Source organism: Pinus tabuliformis, chromosome 2_1 (genome assembly GCF_031772625.1).
Source record: "Pinus tabuliformis cultivar Carrire ecotype Pingquan chromosome 2_1, CPIR1, whole genome shotgun sequence".
NCBI lineage: Eukaryota > Viridiplantae > Streptophyta > Pinopsida > Pinales > Pinaceae > Pinus > Pinus tabuliformis.
Window position 1 is genome coordinate 357744761 of NC_142299.1, and position 23645 is coordinate 357768405.

Consider the following 23645-nt stretch of genomic DNA (forward strand, 5'->3'; position numbering starts at 1 on the left):
CAACATAAATAATATTACATGTAAAATAATTTATCACGTCAAAGGAAAATACCTTATGGATATGTTTTTGGGTAAAAACTAAACAAAAATGCATAAAATTACGTATATGGACATTGTCCCCATACAACTCTATATCTCTCTACCAAATTAGATGATATCACATGTGGTTTGAAGAGTCTCACCCTTATGGTACTTTAGCTAGTCCAAATCTCACATTATTCAACTTAAACTTTTCATAACATATACAAGGGTGATGTGAATAGACTTCCACTTTTACATCGTTTTGGAGAGCTTTAATTCTAAAAAAATATAAATTAATATGTCTTAATCAATGAATTAAAAACCTTATATTAATATATGTCTTAATCAATGAATTAAAAACCTTATATTATTGTTTTATTCAGCATTAATTAGGAAATTTATAAATTCCAAGTCTACCTTAAACTAGGGTTTATGATTATCGTGTAATAAATGGTGCACAGTTAATATATAACAATTTAACCATAAGAAAAGTTATAAATCCCAAGGCTGCCTTAAATTGGGGTTAATGGTTACCCTGTAACATATTTTGTACAATTAATGTATAACAATTTAACTATAAGAAAAGTTATAAATCCAAGGCTACCTGAAATTGGGGTTTATGAGTACCATGTATCATATTTTATATCTAAATTGTTTTGAAGGTTTTTAACTCTATAACCATTTAAATTAATCTAAAGTAGTTATCAATTACTTTTTACATGAAAGCAAGTACTAAGCAGCAACGTTGCATATTACACTTGTTTTCTACTATGTTTTTATTAAATATTTTTTTAAGAAGCTTTCACAGTTAGCTCAATTGATGGAGTCCCCATCGTTAAAGCATATTTTCTATTGAGAGGTCATGGGTTCAATTCTCTCGACACTCTCAACATCAAGATTTGTAGTTGAGCCAACAAGAAGTGATCCCTTCGAATGAATCTGTCTAATACAAATATTTCATAAACATAACAGTCATCAATCTCTGAGATCCATGAACCACATAAAAGAGAGCGTCGGGTTTTGTAGTTGAGCCGGAAAGAAGTGATCCCTTCGAATGAATCTGCCTAATACAAATATTTCGTAAACATAACAACCATCGATCTCTGAGATTCGTGAACCACATAAAAGAGAATATATACATGTGTGTGTGTGGGTTGGTGGAGTGGCATTTGAGATTTCCACATAACTTTTATTTTTTCCTACTAGGTTCTTATTAAATATTTTCTTAAGAAATTATGTTTACAAAAGTAATCTTAACCTTGTGTCAAACCAAATGGTACCACCACAATATCATAGTGTCCATATCTAATTTTAAATGTTGTCTCATTGTTGTTTTCTTTTATCCTTACTCGATGGTAACCCAATTTCAAATATATCTTTGAAAATATCTTTGCTTTTTTTCACTGATCAAATAAGTCATCAACTTTGATGGAGGATATTTATTCCTCACAATGACTTTGTTTCACTCTAAAATCAATGCATACTCTCAAAGTTCCATTTGTCTTCCTTACAAAAAGGATTGGGGCTACCCAATAAAATACAGAGAAGGGATCCCCAAGAAAATACTCTTGGATGTATGTGTCATTTTTTTAACAATTCTTCCAATTATATTTACCTCTTCCAAATTTATTGTGCTGATATTATAGGGATACTAGACATTCATGTGGCTCTAAGAACCAAATCAATTGGAAAATCAATCACTTTTTTAGATAGTAGTAGTAGAAACTCTAACAGACTTCTCTTCTACATGAACTACATACAAATGACACCCTTTGTAAACATCATTTCAACTACAAAGATAAAATCTCCTTAGAGAAATAGTGTTTGGAATTCCTTTCATTTTCAACTCCCCTTCATTAAAACAAGTATTGTTATGGAAATCTAAAACAATGTAATGTGCAAGACTTATTATGGAAAGCTAAAACAATGTAATGTTTAACTATCCAATGCATTTCAATGAATACATCATATGAGTCAAATGGTATTATGTTTATTGTTGCACTAGAAACTCTTCAAGGCTTAAGGCCTATGTCCATTAGCTCTTCCACATGAATTACATACAATTATATTATTTTCTAAAACATCATTTCAACTACAAAGACAAGATTTCTGTCCATTAGCTCTTCCACATGCATTACATACAATTATATTATTTTCTAAAACATCATTTCAACTACAAAGACAAGATTTTATAGAAATCGTGTCTGGATTTCCTTTCATTTTTCTCTACTCTCCTTCATTAAGACAAAGTTAAAAGTCTTGTTATGGTAATCTAAAACAATGTAATGTGCAACTATTCAATGCATTCTAATGAAGACATCATATAAGTCAAGTGGTATTATATTTATTGTTTCAAAAATATAAACTCTATTCATTTCTATTAGACAACCTTTTCTTAACTCATTAATCTTCCTTTTACTCCTAGAAAACTGAAAAAACTATGATAATTATGCTTACTTCCCTTGAATCAGTTAACAATAGGCTAATTAGCAATCTTACCTTCAACTACATACATTTTTAAAATATTTCTAACCACATGTTTAAGATAATTATTTCTTAAATGTTGTGCACAACTCTCATTCTCTCTTCCCTATGAGGACAATCGCTAGACAAATGATCTCCTACACAAGTCCAGCGTTATGCCATCTTGGATCCACCATAACCTTGATGACGTTTAAAAGTTTTCAACTTTAAAGAAACTTCTCCTTATCTCTTATGTCATCTTGGATCCACCATAAACCTGATGACTTTTTAACAGTTTTTAACTTTAAAGAACCTTCTCCTTTCTCTCCAAAACTTTTCAAAATCTACTACCTTTATATTAATCATTGAGCTATTTGGTCTTTCTAATTCTAAGGTAACAGTTTTAGGTTCATCAAACTGTTTGGATATTTGAATACAATCTCTAGACAAATGATCTTGTTCATAATCCAGCATTATACCATCTTGGATCCACCATAAGCTTGATGGCGTTTAAAAGTTTTTAACTTTAAAGCAACTTCTCCTTATCTCTCCAAATCTCTCCAAGACTTTTCAAAATCTACTGCCTTTATATTAATCATCGATGACTTTTAACTGTTTTTAACTTTACAGCAACTTGTCCAAATCTCTCCCCAGACTTTTCAAAATCTACAGCCATTATAATCATTGACGTATTTGGTCTTGTAACAGTTTTAGGGTCATCAAACTGTTTGGATATTTGAATAGTGGAACAGGTGTAAATGGAAAAAAAAATCTTGAATTTAGAGTGAGTTCAAGAATTCACTCCATTTTTATGTTTCTTATACACATTTTTCGGCTTTTTAAGGTTCAGAATAGTCAGTAGTCAAGCAGGTCATGAAGCATAAACGAAACAATTTTTTGAATCTTACCAAAATGCAATTTGCAAATAACATGTTCAATAAGAATTACCAAAATGCAATTTGCAGAAAACATTTTCGATATATAGATTAAAAAATAAAAATCCACTTAAGATTGAGAAAAACATATACTTGATAAATGAATTAATTTTGTGAATGAATCCAACTTATTTTTACTGTGAATAGATATGCAAAGTTACAAAAGTCAACATTGTGGTTGTATATGTTAAAAGTTGACTGCAAAAAAAATTACAGATTGTTCAAAAAAAACCTATCAATTAGAAGTCTATAAAAGTTGTTGAAAAAAATGCAATAATTCGCTTCTATAGTAAATCTAGACAGATGGCAAAATGGAATTTATGGTGATAACAAAATCTTTGAATTTGTCAGCAATGGAATTCAAATTTTGTAGTGAGATAAAACTCATTAAATTTCACATCAAAAAAGACAAAAATTCAGTGGTATGGCCATAAATTGTGGCAATTCAATGGCATGGCCATCAATTGTTATTGGCACAGACCACCAAGATTAATGGAGTTCAAATTTTGCATTGAGATAAAACTCATCAAATTTCACATCAAAAAAGACAAAAATTCAATGGTATAGCCATCAATTGTTATGGCCACAAACCACCAAGATTAAATCACAGAATCTTCATCAACAACCCAAATTGTCACAAACAGCTAAAGATCGCATACAATCAAGATTAGATCACATAATCAACAACCCAACAGCTACAGATCACATACAATCAAAATTAGATCACATAATCAACAACCCAAATTATCATTAGATCACAAAATATTGATAACAACCCAAATTGTCACAAACAACTAAAAAATCAGATAAGAAAATCCACAAACAACCAAGATTATATCACAAAATTCATCATAAAATTCTACCTCAACAAAAACCATCAATTTCAACAAATTATTTCTACTTCTTCAAAAATACATTATTATCACAACGCATGCTTCAAATACATTTGGTAAAGAACTTATCTTACACCCACCCACCCACAGAAATTTAGTGTAAAGAACTTATCTTACACCCACCCACAGAAATTTAGTGGGTTGGTCCAACTCAGATTATCATGCCCTAATTCACCTCAAACCACTCTCTCAAATTTCAACATTGATGAATTTTGAATTTAATGAATTCTTTAACTCAGACTATCATACCTAAAATTCACCTCAAACCACCCTCATTCAACATTGATGAATTTTGAATTTAATGGATTCTTTACTCATCAATTCAATGGATTATTTAACTCAGACCATCATGCCTAAAATTCACCTCAAACCACTCTCTCATTCAACATTGATGAATTTTGATTTTAATGGATTCTTTGAATTCAAACGCCACAGTGATACAATCCAGTATCCATGCATTAATTTACTCTTACCCATTTATTTTTGTCCGTCGTTTGCAATTCAATTGAAAAGTCGTTTGGGAATTCCCCTTGACCAAAAGTTGTTTTAACGTGTTTCCAAGGAAAAGTTATTCAAAGGAATATATGGCTTAAATACTTCGGGAAAAAATAATTGGTTTTATATTTGATTTCCTACAGATACTTGATTCCTAACTAATCTTATCTTTTGGATGAATAATCCCCGACGCTAGGTGTACACTCTTGATAACCCAAGCCACGCGTAGCAGATAAAAGGTACGCCCGCAGCCAACCCCTCAAGTTAATGCCTTTCACACTTTGGCGTCCAAATCGGGTCTGGGTATTATCATAATTTAGGCTGGTTTGTGGCAAAGATGATGTCGTTTCCTCGTAAATATGCTGGTTCGTGGCCAATATAATGTTGTTTCCTCCCACTATAAAGGATAAATGCACTTTGATTACGCTGGGCAGCCCTTCAATCATGGAAGCAGTCAGGCTGTCAGATATGCTTTCATTTCGGCTCGGCATCTTTAGTCCTTTGGAAAACTTAGGAAAACATTTCTTTCCTTGGGAAAACCTGATTAGAAAGGTTTCAAATTTGATTGTTCTCTTAAATATAATTTAATTTCGGCTCAGCATCATTACTCCTTACTTAGGAAAACTTTGGAAAACCTTTCCTTCCTTTACTCTTTATTTAGGAAAACATTTATTTCCTAAGCAAAATCATCTTTCTCTACACAGGCCCTGTCCAAAAAAATCAAATAGGTGGTTGGATCCTTTCACTTCAATCTCGTTTATCTATGATGTCAGCACCCTCTGATTTTCGAGTAGTTTCCTCACTCCTAGCCAGATTCTACTAGTTTCTTCTCCTGTCAAACCTCCCAAAAACAGGTGGCTGGGATCTTTTTTCCTCGATAATCTCCTTTATCTATGATGTCAGCACCCTCTGATTTTCCAGTGGTCTCCTCACTCCTACCCAGATTCTACTAGTTTCTTCTACCTGTCAAACCTCACAAAAATAGGCGGGTGGGATCCTTTTTCCTCAACAATCTCCTCTATCTATGATGTCAGCAACCTCTGATTTTCGAGTGGTCTCCTCACTCCTACCCATATTCTACTCGTTTCTTCTACCTGTCAAACCTCCCAAAAATAGGTGGGTGGGATATTTTTTTCCCATCAATCTCCTTTATCTATGATGTCAGCACCCTCTGATTTTCGAGTGGTCTCCTCACCCAGATTCTTCTATAGTTTCTTCTACCTGTGAAACCTCCCAAAAATAGATGGGTGGGATCTTTTTTCGTCAACAATCTCCTTTATCTATGATGTCAGCACCCTCAGATTTTCGAATCTCCTTTATCTATGATGTCAGCACCCTCAGAATCTATGATATCAGCACCCTCAGATTTTCGAATCTCCTTTATCTATGATGTCAGCACCCTCAATATATGATGTCAGCACCGTCAGATTTCCGAGTGGTCTCCCCGCCCCTGCCCAGGTTCTCCTAGTTTCTTCTACTTTCAAAATCTTCGTTGTTTTATTTACTTGCGCCTCCTCCAACATCCCCGACCCCTGTAAAATTTTCTGTTTCCCACCCCGGTTTTCAGTTTCACCTTATTTCTCCCATATAGTTAAATGCCCATTCCCATAGCCATACATTTAACAGACTGAAAAAATAAATATTGCTGAAAACACAAATTCTGGAAATTTTTCAGAGTGCTGGAAATTGCAGAAATAAAAAATCAGCAATTAAAACAGCCATAAAAACACATTTAAACTCAGTGATTTTTGGTCAACTTGACCCTGGAAAAACCCCCTACAACTCTTGGGGAAAACCAGTTTGAGAGCTCTTCTTTATTTCTGGAAAATGCCTTTTACAGAGAAAATATTTTCAGCAAAAAATCAGCAAAACAGAAATTTTTCCAGCAAGCAAAACTTATCTGTTTTCAGCCCAAACGACAATCTGAAAACTGCTGGAAGAGCTGTACGGACCGTACGGATGTACGGACTGTACGGACGTACGGATGTACGGACCGTACGGACTGTACGGACGGCCGTACGGACTTGTATGGACAGCCCTCGGGAAAAGTGCAGAAAATCGCCTCCTCGATATTCGTGCTGAAAAATAATTTTTTCACTGTTTTGCTCACTAAATCTGCCTTTTTCTGCTTGTTCTTTATGCTGTTCAGATTTGCTGAAATGCTGCCTTGGTGTGTGTGCCAAACTGCTGCCTCTTTCTCCTCCTTGTCCAGAAATCTCCCTTGCTCTCTTGCTCTCCTTCTCCCAATCTGCTCATGAAAGAATGAATGATCTCTTTCTCCTTTTCCTCCCTTAACCCAACCCTAAATGACTTTTGGGTGATCCCTAAATCCAATGGCTGAAATAGATTTAGATCAATGGCTGAGATTAAATGCTCATTTAAATCTCACTTTCTATTTTTTAATTCACCCCACTTTAATAAAGACCCACTTAGTCATTTATTTCCAAAGTCACTTTTCCTTTCTAATTTTTCATTGACTTTATAAAGTCACTTTAAAATTAGACTTAGTAACTTTATCACTTAAAGTCACTTTCAAATTAGATTTAACTTTATAAAAATTATAAAGTTACTTTAGGAGAAAAATTAAATTCTTTTGGACACTTTTTCCTAGGCTAAAGATCAAAGCCTTAGGGAACCACCTGTCCTCCGGTACCAAATTTCAACACTCCCTCTTACCGAGGAAGGTGTTCCTCACCACACCCATCTTGTCTCTGAAGTAGACATGCTTGCCCCGTGGTAAGGCTTTGGTAAGAATATCTGCAACCTGCTCATCAGTGGAAATATACTCAAGCTTTACAGCTCCCTTCTGAACATGGTCTCTGATGAAATGATATCTGATCCCGATATGCTTTGACCTATCATGAAATACTGGATTCTCCGTGAGTTTAATGCAACTCTGATTATCACAGTAAATCACTGAAGGTCTCAACGGCTGACCAAATAAGCCAAACAACATCTTGCGAAGCCAGATGGCCTCACAACTAGCTAGACTGGCTGCCATATACTCTGCTTCCGCTGAACTCAGTGCTACTGACTGCTGCTTCCGGCTGAACCATGACACTACTGCTGAACCCAACCCAAAACAACACCCTGAAGTGCTCTTCCTATCAGAAGCACAACCTGCCCAATCAGAATCAGTGTATCCTGCCAATCTCACTCCATCTCCCTGCCTGTAGTCCAGACCATAATCCACTGTCCCCTGCAAGTACCGCAAAATGTGTTTTGCAGCCACCCAGTGAACCTTCCTAGGCTCACACATAAACTGACTCATCGTGTTGACTGCAAAACAGATATCTGGTCTGGTGTTGACCAAATACATCAAGGAACCAATCAGCTGCTTGTACAATGTGGGATCCACCAACTCGGAATCCGAAGCATGAAGCTTCTTCCAGTTGGTGATCATCGGTGTCGACATGGGTCTACAATCCTCCATGTGGAATCTGCTAAGGATGTCCACAATATACTTCCCCTGCCCCAGGAAGAAATGCCCCTCCTCCTGCCACACCTCCAAACCCAAAAAGTAATGCATCAAGCCGATGTCCTTCATCTCAAACTCCGCTGCAAGATCTCTCTTGCAGTGCTCTATGAGTCTCTCTGCACCTGTAATGATCAAGTCATCCACATACAGCACCAGAATGAGAGGCTCCTCACCAATCACAATAAAGTAAAGGTTCGGATCTGCCTCACTCTTTGTGAAACCCATCCCCTGCAAGTATGCATCTATCCTGGAGTACCAAGCTCTGGGAGCTTGCTTCAAGCCATAAAGGGCCTTCTTCAATCTGCACACATGGGACTCCTTCCCATGCACCTCAAAGCCTTGTGGCTGCTCAATGTACACCTCCTCCTGTATGAAGCCATTGAGAAATGCGGTCTTCACATCCATCTGGTGGATCTTCCAACCCATCTCTGCTGCTATCGATATAATGGAGCGGATCGAAGTATATCGAGCCACGGGAGCGAAGGTCTCCTCATAATCAACTCCCTCTACCTGTGAGAACCCTCTAGCCACAAACCTTGCTTTGAATTTCTCAATGCTGCCATCTGCAGCATGCTTTACCTTGTAAAGCCATCTGGAAGTAACCACGGATTTGCCCTCAGGCCTCGGCACCACCTCCCAAACATCATTCTTCATGATAGAAGAATACTCCTCCTGCATGGCCTCTCTCCAGACCTGCTGGCTAGCTGCCTCCTCATAGCTAGAAGGCTCAGAGTCAAGGATGCTGGTAACCATCGCCATATAGCTACAAAACCTCTCAGGTGGTCTACTCTCTCTGACCGGCCTCTTCGGCTCAGCAACAGATGTGGCATCTCTCAAGGTGTCCTGAAGCCACTTGGGCTTCCTCTTCCCTGAGCATGCTTCTCCCATAGGAGAATGAAACTCCTTCTCCTCATCCCCATCAGTAGTCTGAACTCCTGACTGTCTGTCTGCTGTCCTCCTGCCTGCACCTGAACCTGTAGAAGCTGAGGTACCGTGTGAACTGTCCATCAGTGGACTCCCTAGTGAACTGCTCTGTGAACTGCTCTGCATGCTGCCCGGAGCACCACCCCTCTGGCTCGGCGAGCCACTGCTCACTGATGGACCTGACATCCTCATAGATGTACCTCCGGATCCTCCTGATCCCTGCCCACTGGATCCCTGCGACTGACTCAACTGCTGCTGAGGGTCTGGCTGATCCAGATACTCTAACTCCCGTGACCTCCTAAAGGCCCTGTCCTCCTCGAACTTCACATCCCGTCTGACAACAACTTTCCTTTGTGCAGGAATGTAAATCCGAAAGGCCTTTGAGGTCTCACTGTAGCCCACAAAGATACCCTTCTCTGCGGTGGGCTCTAGTTTGGTCCTCTCCTCCTTGGGTATATAGGAGTATGTAATGCATCCAAGGATATGAAGATGACCAAGATCAGGCTTCTTCCCAAAGAAAGCCTCCTCCGGAGTCATGTGCCCCAAGGCACGATGCGGACTCTTGTTCTGCAAGTAAACAGCTGTGTTGCAGGCCTCTGCCCACAAGAACAATGGCAACCCCTGATCATATAACATGGCTTTGGCAGCCCCTATGATGGATCTGTTCTTCCTCTCCGCAACCCCGTTCTGCTGGGGGTTGTAAGGAACAGTGAACTCCCTCCTAATGCCTGCCTCTGCACAATAGTCAACAAACTCTCCAAGGGTGTACTCTCCTCCATTGTCCGACCTCAGGGACTTGATCTTTCGACCTGTCTGAGTCTCCCCAAGAGCTCTGAACTCCTGAAACCGCTTGAAGACCTCACTCTTGGTCTTCAAGAAATAAATCCAGGTCCTCCTGGAGTGATCATCAATGAATAAGACATAGTACTCATATCCACTCAAGGAAACATGAGACATCCGACCGCTCACATCGGAATGAATCAAATCAAGTATCCCCGTCGCTCTGCTGTCACCGCTGGGAAAAGGGGATTTGGCAAACTTGCCCATCGCACAACCTCTGCAAGTATCATGGTGATCAGTACTGAAATCTGGCACACCTGTAGTGATCTCCCGCAATGTCCTCAAGGCTCCATGAGACATGTGCCCCATCCTGCGGTGCCAAATCTCACATAGCTCAGAACTGCTAGCTCTGCTGTCGGTACTACAGCTCAATGCCAAAGGGGGCTGGAATGCAAACTTGTACACCTTTGCATGGCGTACACCTATCACTCTAGCTGAATCAGCTGGAGAGCCCCTGGGATACATCAACACCTGTCCTTCCCTGAACAGTACCTCATATCCTCTGTCCTCCAACGCTGAGACGGATATGAGGTTCTTCCTCATCCCTGGCACATAAAGAACCTCTGACACCTTCAAGGGAGGTTTGGACTCCCTCTGAAATGTCACTGTCCCCACCCCGACTGCTCTAACAACTCTGTCATCACCGAGTACTACCTCAATATCAGTGCCACTCTCTGAAAGCTCTGAGAAGTACTCCCGGACTCCTGTCATGTGACGTGAAGCCCCACTGTCCACATACCAGATACCTGTAGATGCTCCGCTAATCGAGGGAAAAGCATGCTCCCTCTGAACCTGTGTGGCAGGTGATCCTGCACTAGAGGACTCACATGTAGTGAACGCAAACTCCCGGTCAAAACGACCTGCAAAGTCCTCAATCTCAGCTGACGCTGCCACATCCTGGGTCTTCCCCTTCTTCTTCTTCTTCTCCGGACACACAACTGCATAGTGTCCCATCTTCTGACAATTCCAACACTTCACTTTGGAATAGTCCTTTTGTGAGTTACCCTGTTTACCTTTACCTTTGCCTTTGCCTCCACCACCGCTTGTGGAAGCCTGCTTCTTCCCTTTGCCTTTCTTGCCTCCTGCCATCAGTGCTACGTCCTCATCCTGCTCAACTGGCTTGGCTGCCCCAAGCTGTCCTTTCCTGATCTCTGTCTGTATACAATCATCCCAAAACCTCTCCCATGTGGGAAGGGTCTCACGTGCACAAACCCCATCAGCAAAGTTCAACCATGAACGGGGGAGGCCATTCACTGCAATACGCACCAACTCAGTGGATGGAATGGCCTCTCCAATCGCTGCCAACTCATCTCTCACATTGGTAATCTTTGTGAGATATCCAGCTGCACTATCATTCCCCATCTTAATGTTCTTCAGCTTCTCCTTCAGGACCATCTTCCGGTTCTCATTGGTACTCTGGTAGAGATTGGACAATGCTGTCCACATCTCATGGGCATTGCTCTTTCCTCTCACATGAGGAATGCAATGGTCTTTGATTCCGTCTAGAATCAGCCTCTTACCCTTGTTGTTCTTTCTATTATAAGCTGCCAACTGAGTAGCATCAGTAGGCACAACAACAGGGTGCTGTGCTGTATGCACCATGATATCCCAGACTTCTGCCTCCTCAAAGATACTCTGCATTCTCTCCTTCCAAACGCTGTAATTTGTATGCCCATCCAACCTATCCTCCACCCTCAATCCCAATGACATCTTGCTGTCCTAAAACTGAAAAATAGCACTGCTGTGGTAAAGATAAAACTGTTGTTTATGAAAAATCAGCTTGCTGGAATTTTCTGAGTGAAAAAATCAGCAGCTGTATTTTTTTCCTTTTGCTGTCCCAAACTGCCCTTCAGCACTCAAGCTCTGATACCATGTAAAATTTTCTTTTTCCCACCCCGGTTTTCAGTTTCACCTTATTTCTCCCATATAGTTAAATGCCCATTCCCATAGCCATACATTTAACAGACTGAAAAAATAAATATTGCTGAAAACACAAATTCTGGAAATTTTTCAGAGTGCTGGAAATTGCAGAAATAAAAAATCAGCAATTAAAACAGCCATAAAAACACATTTAAACTCAGTGATTTTTGGTCAACTTGACCCTGGAAAAACCCCCTACAACTCTTGGGGAAAACCAGTTTGAGAGCTCTTCTTTATTTCTGGAAAATGCCTTTTACAGAGAAAATATTTTCAGCAAAAAATCAGCAAAACAGAAATTTTTCCAGCAAGCAAAACTTATCTGTTTTCGGCCCAAACGACAATCTGAAAACTGCTGGAAGAGCTGTACGGACTGTACGGACGTACGGATGTACGGACCGTACGGACTGTACGGACGGCCGTACGGACTTGTACGGACAGCCCTCGGGAAAAGTGCAAAAAATCGCCTCCTCGATATTCGTGCTGAAAAATAATTTTTTCACTGTTTTGCTCACTAAATCTGCCTTTTTCTGCTTGTTCTTTATGCTGTTCAGATTTGCTGAAATGCTGCCTTGGTGTGTGTGCCAAACTGCTGCCTCTTTCTCCTCCTTGTCCAGAAATCTCCCTTGCGCTCTTGCTCTCCTTCTCCCAATCTGCTCATGAAAGAATGAATGATCTCTTTCTCCTTTTCCTCCCTTAACCCAACCCTAAATGACTTTTGGGTGATCCCTAAATCCAATGGCTGAAATAGATTTAGATCAATGGCTGAGATTAAATGCTCATTTAAATCTCACTTTCTATTTTTTAATTCACCCCACTTTAATAAAGACCCACTTAGTCATTTATTTCCAAAGTCACTTTTCCTTTCTAATTTTTCATTGACTTTATAAAGTCACTTTAAAATTAGACTTAGTAACTTTATCACTTAAAGTCACTTTCAAATTAGATTTAACTTTATAAAAATTATAAAGTTACTTTAGGAGAAAAATTAAATTCTTTTGGACACTTTTCCCTAGGCCAAAGATCAAAGCCTTAGGGAACCACCTGTCCTCCGGTACCAAATTTCAACAACCCCGGCCTCTGCTTTTTGGGTCTCATGCACTTTGGGTATTTTTTCCCATGTTACTCCTGCTGAGAACCACTACCTTCCTCAGGTCGCAGGGCCATCGTGGCCGCAGGCATCCTCCTCGTATGAGAGACCGAGTGCAGTTGGTATTTTTTCCCATGTTACTCATGCTGAGAGCCCTCGTATGAGAGACCAAGTGCAGTTGGTATTTTTTCCCATGTTACTCATGCTGAGAGCCACTACCTTTCTCAGGTCGCAGGGCCATCGTGGCCACAGGCATCCTCCTCGTATGAGAGACCGAGTGCAGAAAAGTCTATCGCCGCTTCCTGGGAAAATACACCACTTTCAATTTGCAGGGAAATATATAACAAGAGTACGAGAGACCGAGTGCAGAAAAGGGAGAATACACCACTTACAATTTGCAGGGAAATATATAACAAGAGTACGAGAGACCGAGTGTAGAAAAGGGAGAATACACCACTTACAATTTGCAGGGAAATATATAACAAGAGGCTTCAAGTGGAGGAGTTTTCTCCTCCATGTAGAGATAAAGTGTTGCACTGAATTCTGATAAAGGTACTAATTTTGATAAAGGGATTAAAATATATCTAAAATATGTTTATATGGTTGTGGTTTTGGATAAATGGTGATTAAGTGCTCTGTTAAAACACTCTTTGATGTGAAGTCACTAGTTCAATTCCGGGCTTGATATATTGAACATGATAAAAATGTATTCCTGCCAAACTTACAATATATATAAATCATAAAAATGTAGTCCTGTCAAGCTTTATATTTATATATATATATATATATATATATATATTCAAATCAAAACATAAAAATGTAGCCCTGTCAAACTATATATATATATATATTCAAATCAAAACACTTTATATATATATATATTCCAATCAAAACAATTATGAGAAGTGTTAGTGGAATACTATGTAGTTAAAGAAAGAATTTTTCCTCGCTTCAAAGATGTGCAACTCCAAGTAAAAAGAATTGAACACGAAACTCTCTAATGGAAAAGAAATTGGCGGACCTGTAATTCTCCAATTTTGAGGGACAGAAGCTCTTGACCCATTCATGAGGAAGACACAAACTCTTGAGCCCATTCAGGTGGACTGTCCTACTGGTTTGTTTAGATAATTAGTTTTGTATTGTCCTTTAACGAAGAATAAAGCCACTGCCCAGTATAGTTATTGAGTCAAGTTTCATAGTCAATTTCCAAACTTCATCAGAATGGTTATTAAGTCAAGTTTCATAGTCAATTTCCAAACTTCATCAGAATTAAATTTGTATAACTGTGTTATAAATTTTGGACCAGTTTCATCACCAAAGACGGACTGATCTGGTTTGGTTTCCTTTATGATAGGCCAGTAGCTAGAAACAGGATATTCTGTATTTTGAAAACAAATTAATACAAATCTCTGACTAGCCTAACCAAAAAAGACTTTTAAGTGAAATACAAAGTAAAACTAATTAATATCTTAGTATATATATATTTTTTTCCTGAATTTGTCTACTTTTATATTGATACAAAATAAATTTACAGAGAGGCCACAGTCTTGAAAAGTCTAGCCCAGAGAAGCGGCATGCTCACATTGCAAAGCCAAACACTATCAAAAAAAACCTGCTGAAGACCGACCAGAAAGGCTTCTAGGAACATGACCAAGACTAGTACATAAAAACAGAAAAACACCATTAACATTGCAAAGCCAAACACTATCCAAAAAAACCCGCTGAAGACCGACCAGAAGGGCTTCTAGGAACATGACCAAGACTAGTACATAGAAACAGAAAAACACCATTATCGTAACTGAAACTGAAGACTGACCCGAGGAAATTCAGCAACCAAAACAAGATGACTGGGCTCAGGCAAGAAAACAGAGAGGCGCTGCCCAAATCAAAATTGAAGTCAGACCTGAAAAACAGCTGTGACTGAATTCGAGACCAAAACATATTGCCCGAAAAATGCCGCCCACGCAGGGGAAACCGGCTTTTGGACTTTGGAACAAAGGACTGAACATGAGAACTGTTTAGCATATCATGGCGATAAAACAGGAGGAAATTGAGCACCTTCGAGCCACGGAGAGACAAAAACCATTGAACGCATCTCAGTATATATTTAAAATATAAAGTAAAACTAATTAATATCTCACTATAGTAAGTACAAATACAAGAAGCCAAAGAAAACCCACAGAGCATGACACCTGAACTACCAACTATGGTGGAAAAAGAAACAAACATCCAAGTGAAATGCTGACTACTGAAGGATCGAGTGGGCTATCAGAGAGCCTACAAATGATCGGCACCAACAAATTAAGGCAACCACTTCCCACGTCCAAGATACTCAATCTTGCGCTCAAGATTTTAAGCCACATCCTCGAATGGGCGATGTAAAAAAAATAAAACTCAGTAACAGGAGTATTAAAAAAAAAGTCAAAAAAAAAACACCACGTCAAAATAACATATCTGATATGTGCATAATATGATTGTTAATTGAATTCGTCCATTATGCATAAAACAAAACGACAACAATTGCTTTGCAATACCGACTCACAAGCATTCATGTCCTTTACAGCTGTGCACAGGACATAATCAATAATGGGAAAGAGAGCCTTAAGGCCTTTTCTTGAAATAACAAAATTTACCATGCTCCACTCTTCAGCAGGATCCAATTACATTCACAAAACGCATCATCACTAGTTCCTGCCTCTCAAGTATTTTGTTACAAGGTACAGCTGCTCAAGGACAGGCAGTCTAGCTGAATGTTTTAATTACATAATTACAAGATTCCCAACTGTACAATTACCACCGTAAATTTGAACTGAATGCTGTTCTCACTTTCAAGTTCTGACAAAAATCACTCTCAAGAAATATCTATCCCTACACTACTCCCAGTGCTCACAAACGAAATCCTGTGTACAAGAATACTCTCCAGCAAGTGTATGAAAGCCTCCTCATTGGCACGTGCAAAAATCGGTCGCATTTGGCGAGCTTCCCTCCTCTCAAACCTAGAAAAATACAAGTTGGTGCACTTGCCAGAACAAGCACTGCACTCAACACTCTTAGCACTGTACAGAATCAAAAGTTTTGGAGCTGCCCCTCGAAAAGGGGGCAGAGGAATCAAGCAAGAGCTGACACAATGCAGTGCTTTTCTGGGCTTGAACAAGAAAAGCCTTCCACTCTGACAGACGGATTTGCTCCAAATGATGCACTACAAGAAGACTTCTGTGAGACATTGACAGGTGGAGGTACCAGCTCCTTTTTTATGAACTTTACATCATGAATTAATGGATTGTGAGATCGACTAGGAGGTGATCCACAGAAGTACGGAAGAGAGCTGTTAAGATTTGCTTGATCTCCATACGAACTCTGAAAGATGGAGAACAAAACAAAATTAGCTTGAATATATGCAAAGAAAGGTAAACACATTAACGTGATAGGTAAACAAATCATTCAAAATTGTCTTGACCAAAAGATTTATAATGCAAAAGAACTATAATACCATTATTTTAACCCTAATAGCATAGGATTATTCCAGAGAAAAAGGAGCATCATCTAAAAAATCTAGAATCAAAGATACAGGCACATTTTATTAAGACAAGGAGAGTAAAGCCTATGCAGATAGAAGATAAAAGAATGGTTTACCTTGCTGAAAAAAATATCTAGAATCTCGCGGCATGCTTCTCCTTCAGATTGCATTCCTGAATGACTGTCACCAAAATCTCGGTTAGAGACTGAATAACAAGAATTCAATCCATTTACTATATTTAAATATAAATATTTAAATTTTCATTGCAGAGAAAGGATGATAAAGAAGAGGCAAGCAATGAGTTTACATCCTGGTGACATACTGACAACATCCTCCACTCCAAAAAAAAATCTACTGTCAATAAAAACTCAAATCAGCAATAGATCGCTCTATTTGAAAAATATATATATATATATAGATATATTTTCAAATTAAATATATATATAGATATATGAACAATTCAAATGTCAGCGGAACTCAAGTATATTCTTCTTTGAAGCAAGAAAACCAGTTCATTCAGTCACAGTCCATACCACTCCATAACTTCATCAGAAACCTTACAGAACCAATGCTAAATTATATATCAGCTCAGCTATACTGTCCCCTATCGGAGGGCGTGAAAATCAACTTCATATTAGAGAATGCATAGACACTCGAGTACAGACATGAATTGCGAGGAAAATGATTGAATAGGAAAAAAATTGAATGGGAAAATGATTGAATGGCTACAGCATCGGGCATTCCAGAATATTATCCAAATAGCAAAGTCCATCAAATCATTGCACAAAGCAAACATCTGTGAAGCGCTCACCTGTAAAAAATTTAATAACCAGGTCACACTTACCAGAAACCATGACCAAAAACAAAGACACGCCCAAGTACAGAAATGAATTGCAAGGAAAATGATTGAATTGCTGAAGCAGTGGTCATTACAGAATATCATCACCATCAAATCATTACAAAAAGCAAACATGTGTGAGCCTCTCACTTGTAATACTTTTAATAACCCGCCTAGATCCATCTTAACTCTGGATCTATTAAGCGCCGAGCGCCAAGAGGGATCAAATTTCTCGAAGTGCAAACCTATTTTTTGGTGCAAAACTTGAGAAAAAATTTGAACCCAAGGAATTTGATCCCTCTCAGTGCTTGATAGATCTGGAGTTATAGATAGATAGATCTAGGCTGGTATAATATATATTTATATAAAATATACTTTATTCATATACACGATAATATAATATATATTTATCTATAACAATCATAGTTTTACAACCCGGCCGAGTCAACTCCGAAACGGCCGTTTCGAACCGAGCCATTACCAAAATCTTTGACCCGGCCAGCAACCCGGCTCGGTTGACCGAGTCAACTATGACTCGGCCGAGTCATCCAATGACTCAGCCGAGTCATAGTTGACTCGGTTAACCCGGCCGGGTCAGTATTGACTCGGCCGAGTCAATGAAACTACAGCTGGGCAGCGTAAAACATGAAATTTATTCATTTTTTTGTGATTTTTGGTAAAGTTAAAGAACTACAAGTTCTTTTTGAGACAATATTTCAGGATTATGAGAGTTGAGACATAAGATCTTGATAAATTACACCTCAGATTTGAAAGAAGCTTAAAGTCTGTACATAAAATGTTTGGGGTCAAGGATAAATTTAATGAAACTTTATTATCAAGAATAGAAATGATAGTCAGATGTCCTTTTTTTCTTAACAGAAATACATTTATATTATATTAGGAAGGTTTCCCTGTCACACACACATATCTTTGTTTGTTTAAAATTCAAAAAATACGTCTTATATATACACACAAAAATATTTACAATCAGAGAACCAAAAGTTATAAGGTATATACAATGAGCTTGATAGCTTCCTCTGAAGAGCCACTAAAGCAGAACTAAAAGTAGAGTACTTTATCCTATCCAAAAATTGGGCATCTTTGATCAACAAAGCTCCTTTTTCCAACAACTAATGACAAACTGCATCATTCCTTACAAAACTGAAAGCAGACAAAGAGCTAGCCTAATGTTCAAAAACAAAATTACACCCAAGTTTCAATAAAACAAATAGCACCACAATAATCAAAGTTCTTTAACTTTACCAAAGGCTACTGAATTTAACTTGTCTTCCGTTTCGGCAATAGATGACCTTGGCTCCTCTGGCAGTAGCTACTAGCCAGTAGTACTAGTATTGGAGTCTGGTCACCATCACAGTTTACTTTTGTTGTAGAGGCCATTTCTAGCCTCCTTGGTTATTTGTATTTTGTTTTGAGTCTTTGATCATGTATGACAGTTGACTATGTATTGCCATTGGGTACCATTTTGATATAATGGATTGGTTCATGAGCCTACTTTGATCATATGTTGTCTTCCATCTATATTATAATGCTGTGTTTGGAAACATGAATGAAAATCTTTAAAATTATGTTTTTTTATAAAAAAAAAAAAATATTTAATGTATTTTTTACAACGACCGAGTCATTGAAATCGAACCGGCCGAGTCATTACCGAGTCGGAGTCGGAGTCGGAGTCGATCCTCGGCCGAGTCGGAGTCGGAGTCGGAGTCGGAGTCGGAGTCGGAGTTGTAAAACATTGATAACAATATAGATAAATCAAATCAATAAGATAAATCTGATTATTTTAACACTTTTAACAATTAAATAAATATTATTATCATAATAATAACCAAATGAAACCCCAACTAGTTAGAAGAAAATAACTGCCACCTGAAAAATAAAGAAATCGATGGCCAAAACAAAAGCCAAGAAGCAAAGTGAGTATTAAGAAATCTAGACCGTGCAAAGAAAACATGAATAAGGAAGTCGAGAATGTTTTGACAGTTTTAACAGAAACCACTCAAACGTAGACTAGTCCACACTCCTATTCTTTAGTGTCGGACTGCTTAGTGGGGTTGCCTTATTTGATTTGAAGCAAAAGCAAACTGTGGATGGACAGGATTTTGTGCTTTTTTAACTTGTAATTTGGTTGAACTTATAGTTTCAATTCCGAATTTTCCCAAATTCACCCCATGGGTAATCTGCACTGAAATTGAAATTCGACTTGCATATATTTTTCTTAGATAGTTTTATCAAATATAAATACAACTTTATCATGACTCACTAATATAAAAATGTTTTCTATAAATACTTTTGTTGCCGTGCAAGGTCAAAACCTTAGTTTACGGTATTGCAAAAAGATTTTTAATGGCTTCACTATTATTTTTTATTTATAAAATATATCCTCGTTGTCGGATATTTATTTTAGATTGGACAATATTTAATTACGCGAAATGGGTATTTTTGCCACCGATGCCTGCCATGCTTTACCATTACAGTTTTTATCGCAATATGGCATGATATTTGTACAATACTCTGTTATGGTTTGAAGTGGTAGCTATTGTTATTAAGGTTTCCAGATTAATAACAGAGTGTGGACGATTTTTACAATGATCTTACTGCTGCAAGTATCCATACCCTCGTTGATCCACAGTAGGTCAAGAGGATATGAGTGCAAACCATAAAGGAAATAGATTGTTTGTTATACCCTGCGCCTTTTTTATGCTGTCCTACTCACATTCTCCTGGACAATGTAGGGATACACAATATAGCATAAATCCAAATCTCAAAAATTATATAACATTCTCTTACCATATTCCTGGTCTTGCCAGTGAATCAACTCTGTAAAATTGGAGGTAGATTATTTTATTAAAAACATCTGAATCACCTTGAACGAAAACCCCAACAATACAACAATTCGAACTCTGGTTTTGAACTGCTCACGTGCTGCTCTCAGCCAAAGGAAGGACAACCCTTGCAAGGAATCAAAGAATCGGGCCTGATCTGCTTCTCAGGACTTTACATATCTTTAAATAATGAATCCAGCAAAGAACCTTGAGGTTGTAACCCTAAAACTTAAAAATCACGACAAAATGCCATTAGGGAAAGCGTAGCACTGTAAGTAGTGAGGTTAGGTTAAGGGTCCTCGCCAGCAAATGAAATGCAGCAAGGATAACACTAAAGCAGGAAGCTCTGAAGTTCCTATGCATATATACACATTATGTATTCATTTTTCAACAATAGAAATGAACCATACAAAAAGACATAGGACCACCAAACAGATCCATACAAATTCCCAACGCAAACAGATCCATAAAAATATTTTACCTTTACAGGCTACAAAGACATAGGACCACCGAACAAATCCATAAACAGATCCATCAAAATGTTTTACCTTTACCGGCTACATGGATTCAATGCCATCATTTTGTACAACTAATAATATATCTCAATATAGGTACTTTATATATCTAGGCTACTTTAATTTCCACCTTAAATAGGTTATATTCCACATGAATACCATGGGCCATTTGTAATTTTTTATTTTTTTATTTTTGCAGGGTTATTTTATTTTGTTATTTTTAATTTATTTTTACCAAGTTAAAATGTTTACATTACATTATTTTACACATCTATACCCTATTTTAATTTCCCCCTTAAATAGGTTATATTCCACATAAATACCATGGGTTCTTAATACCATGGGCCATTTGTATTTTTTATTATAGGTTATATTCCACATAAATACCATGGGTTCTTAATACCATGGGCCATTTGTATTTTTTATTATTTAATTTTTGCAAGGTTATTTTATTTTGTTATTTTTATTTTATTTTCACCAAGTTAAAATGTTTACATTACATTATGTTACACATCTATACTTTATTTTAATTTTATTAAAAAATTAAAAAATTAAAAATAAATAAATAAAAGAAATTATGATATATTTTAAAATAAAAATATTATATTCAGAATGTCCAGAAACTGCCAAAGCTAAATTAAATTAACTATTTTACGTTAATTATTAGTTTATTTTATTATTATTTTTTGTATTTTTATGTTTATGTAATTTTAGTTTAATTATTAAATTTTTTTTTCTATTTTTATGCTTATGTCAAATATTTGGCAGTGAAAAATGTTAAACAAGACAGGACAGGACAGAACATTACAGCATCCTACCATACTAGGCTGGAGAGTGCAACGTTAATTATTGGTTTATTAACTTTTTGTATTTTTATGTTTATGTTATTAACTTTTTGTATTTTTATGTTTATGTAATTTTAGTTTAATTATTAGTTTATTTTATTAATTTTTTTGTATTTTTATATTTTTATGTTTATGTAATTTGACCTAGTCAAAAATGTTAAATTAAATCAACTATTTTAGGTTAATTATTACTTTATTTTATGATTTTTTTTGTTAAATTAAATCAACTATTTTAGGTTAATTATTACTTTATTTTATGATTTTTTTTGTATTTTTATGTTGATGTAATTTTTGTTTAATTATTAGTTTATTTTATTAATTTTTTATATTTTTATGTTTAATATATTTTATTATTTTTTTTGTATCTTTATGTTTATGTAATTTTAGTTTAATTATTAGTTTATTTTATTAATTTTTTGTATTTTTATGTTTATGTAATTTTAGTTTAATTATTAGTTTATTTTTTTATTTTTTTGTATTTTTATGTTTATGTAATTTTAGTTTAATTATTAGTTTATATTATTATTTTTTTTTGTATTTTTATGTTTATGTAATTTGACCAAGTCAAAAATGTTAAACAAGACAGGACAGGACAAAACATTACAGCATCCTACCATACTAGGTTGGAGAGTGTCTCTCAACGCAATCAGGTTACACTTAATTAAGTTATTTCCAGTGTATCATGTCAGATGTATATATTCCACACGGAGTCACATCAGAAAGCATGGCCAATTACATAATCTGGTAATCCTATCAGATCTTAGCAACTTAAAAGTTATAAGCCACTTCAAAAAAAATTCTTCCGACTTTGCCCATATAATTTTTGGCAAGACAAGCAGTAGATGCACAAGAATACTCAAAGAAACTCGATGTAATGACAAAGCTTTACTCATTGGAAGCCCTTAATAAAAAAAAACTGACATATGGATCAAGTGTCCCAGACTCCAGTGTCCCATTTGGCTAGGTGTCCCTTCCAGGCTCAAACTATGGATCAAATATAGATTAATATGTAAACCTTCTAATCTAGCAAAATTACAGCAATCTTCCCAGGATAAACACACGAGCAAATTACTAATATTTTATGCAAATATCACGCAACCAGAAAAGAATTTTCTTACCTATGAAGCCTGCGGCCAGATTTGTGAATTTCATCTGCTAAAGAAGGCACAATGGGCAATCTCCGAGGTTCAGGGCAGATAACTTGTTTCTGGCTCATATCTCTGTGGATACCACTCCTTTGTCTAACTCTCACATTCCTGTCTGCAAGGCAATCTAGGCCATTAAGTGTAGCCAACTCTTGCATGACGCTGAATCTTCTTGCACGGGCTTCCATATTGATAGCAATTTTTTGGTATACCGTCAGTCTCAGAATGTATTTTATCTCTCGTTATCTGCCATAATAACAGTAACAAATCAGTCATTCATTATGCTAAAAGAATAGCACTTATGTAGCTACCCTATTCTTCAAGGATACAAAAGGACGGCACTGAAAGCATTAAAAACCCAAAAATGGGGAAATCAAAAGAAAGAACAAGTCGTTGCCACAAAGGCAGACAGAAAAAGAAAAGAATCTGAAACAAAAGTTTCAAATCGAAACAACAAAATAAGAGAGAAAGCGAGCTGTGAACACTACAAATAACCCAGTTAAGCAAAAAGTCTAAAAGGCAGATTAACCAAGACCCGGTAGGGTGTGATGCACCACAACACTCGCAATCGGCCACTCTCTCCCCACTGGAAAGAGAAAATAAATAAATAAAACTTCACATATTTTCTGTTTCCCACTGGGCAATGAGAGAGAAAATAAATAAATAAAACTTCACATATTTTCTGTTTCCCACTGGAGAGAAAAAATAAATAAATAAAACTTCACATATTTTCTGTTTCCCACTGGGCAATGAGAGAGAAAATAAATAAATAAAACGTCACATCTTTTCTGTTTCCCACTGAAGAGCGAAAATTAATAAATAAAACTTCACATATTTTCTATTTTCTGTTTCCCACTGGGCAATGAGAGAGAAAATAAATAAATAA

General features: G+C 36.9%; 1 protein-coding gene across 2 annotated transcripts in view; it reads right to left on the reverse strand.

Moving 5' to 3' along the window:
• Positions 1–15633: 15633 nt before the first annotated feature.
• The window catches only part of LOC149200347 (uncharacterized), a 29224-nt gene continuing 21212 nt past the window's right edge, over positions 15634–23645 (reverse strand). For both annotated transcript variants that reach the window (XM_089402679.1, XM_089402678.1), the window contains exons 2-4: positions 22733–23005; positions 16690–16753; positions 15634–16413 (exon numbers count right to left, since the gene is read on the reverse strand). In XM_089402679.1, the coding sequence (XP_089258805.1) occupies positions 16165–16413; positions 16690–16753; positions 22733–22947 (528 nt within the window). In that variant the 5' untranslated portion in view covers positions 22948–23005 and the 3' untranslated portion in view covers positions 15634–16164. The remainder of the gene's footprint in view (positions 16414–16689; positions 16754–22732; positions 23006–23645) is intronic.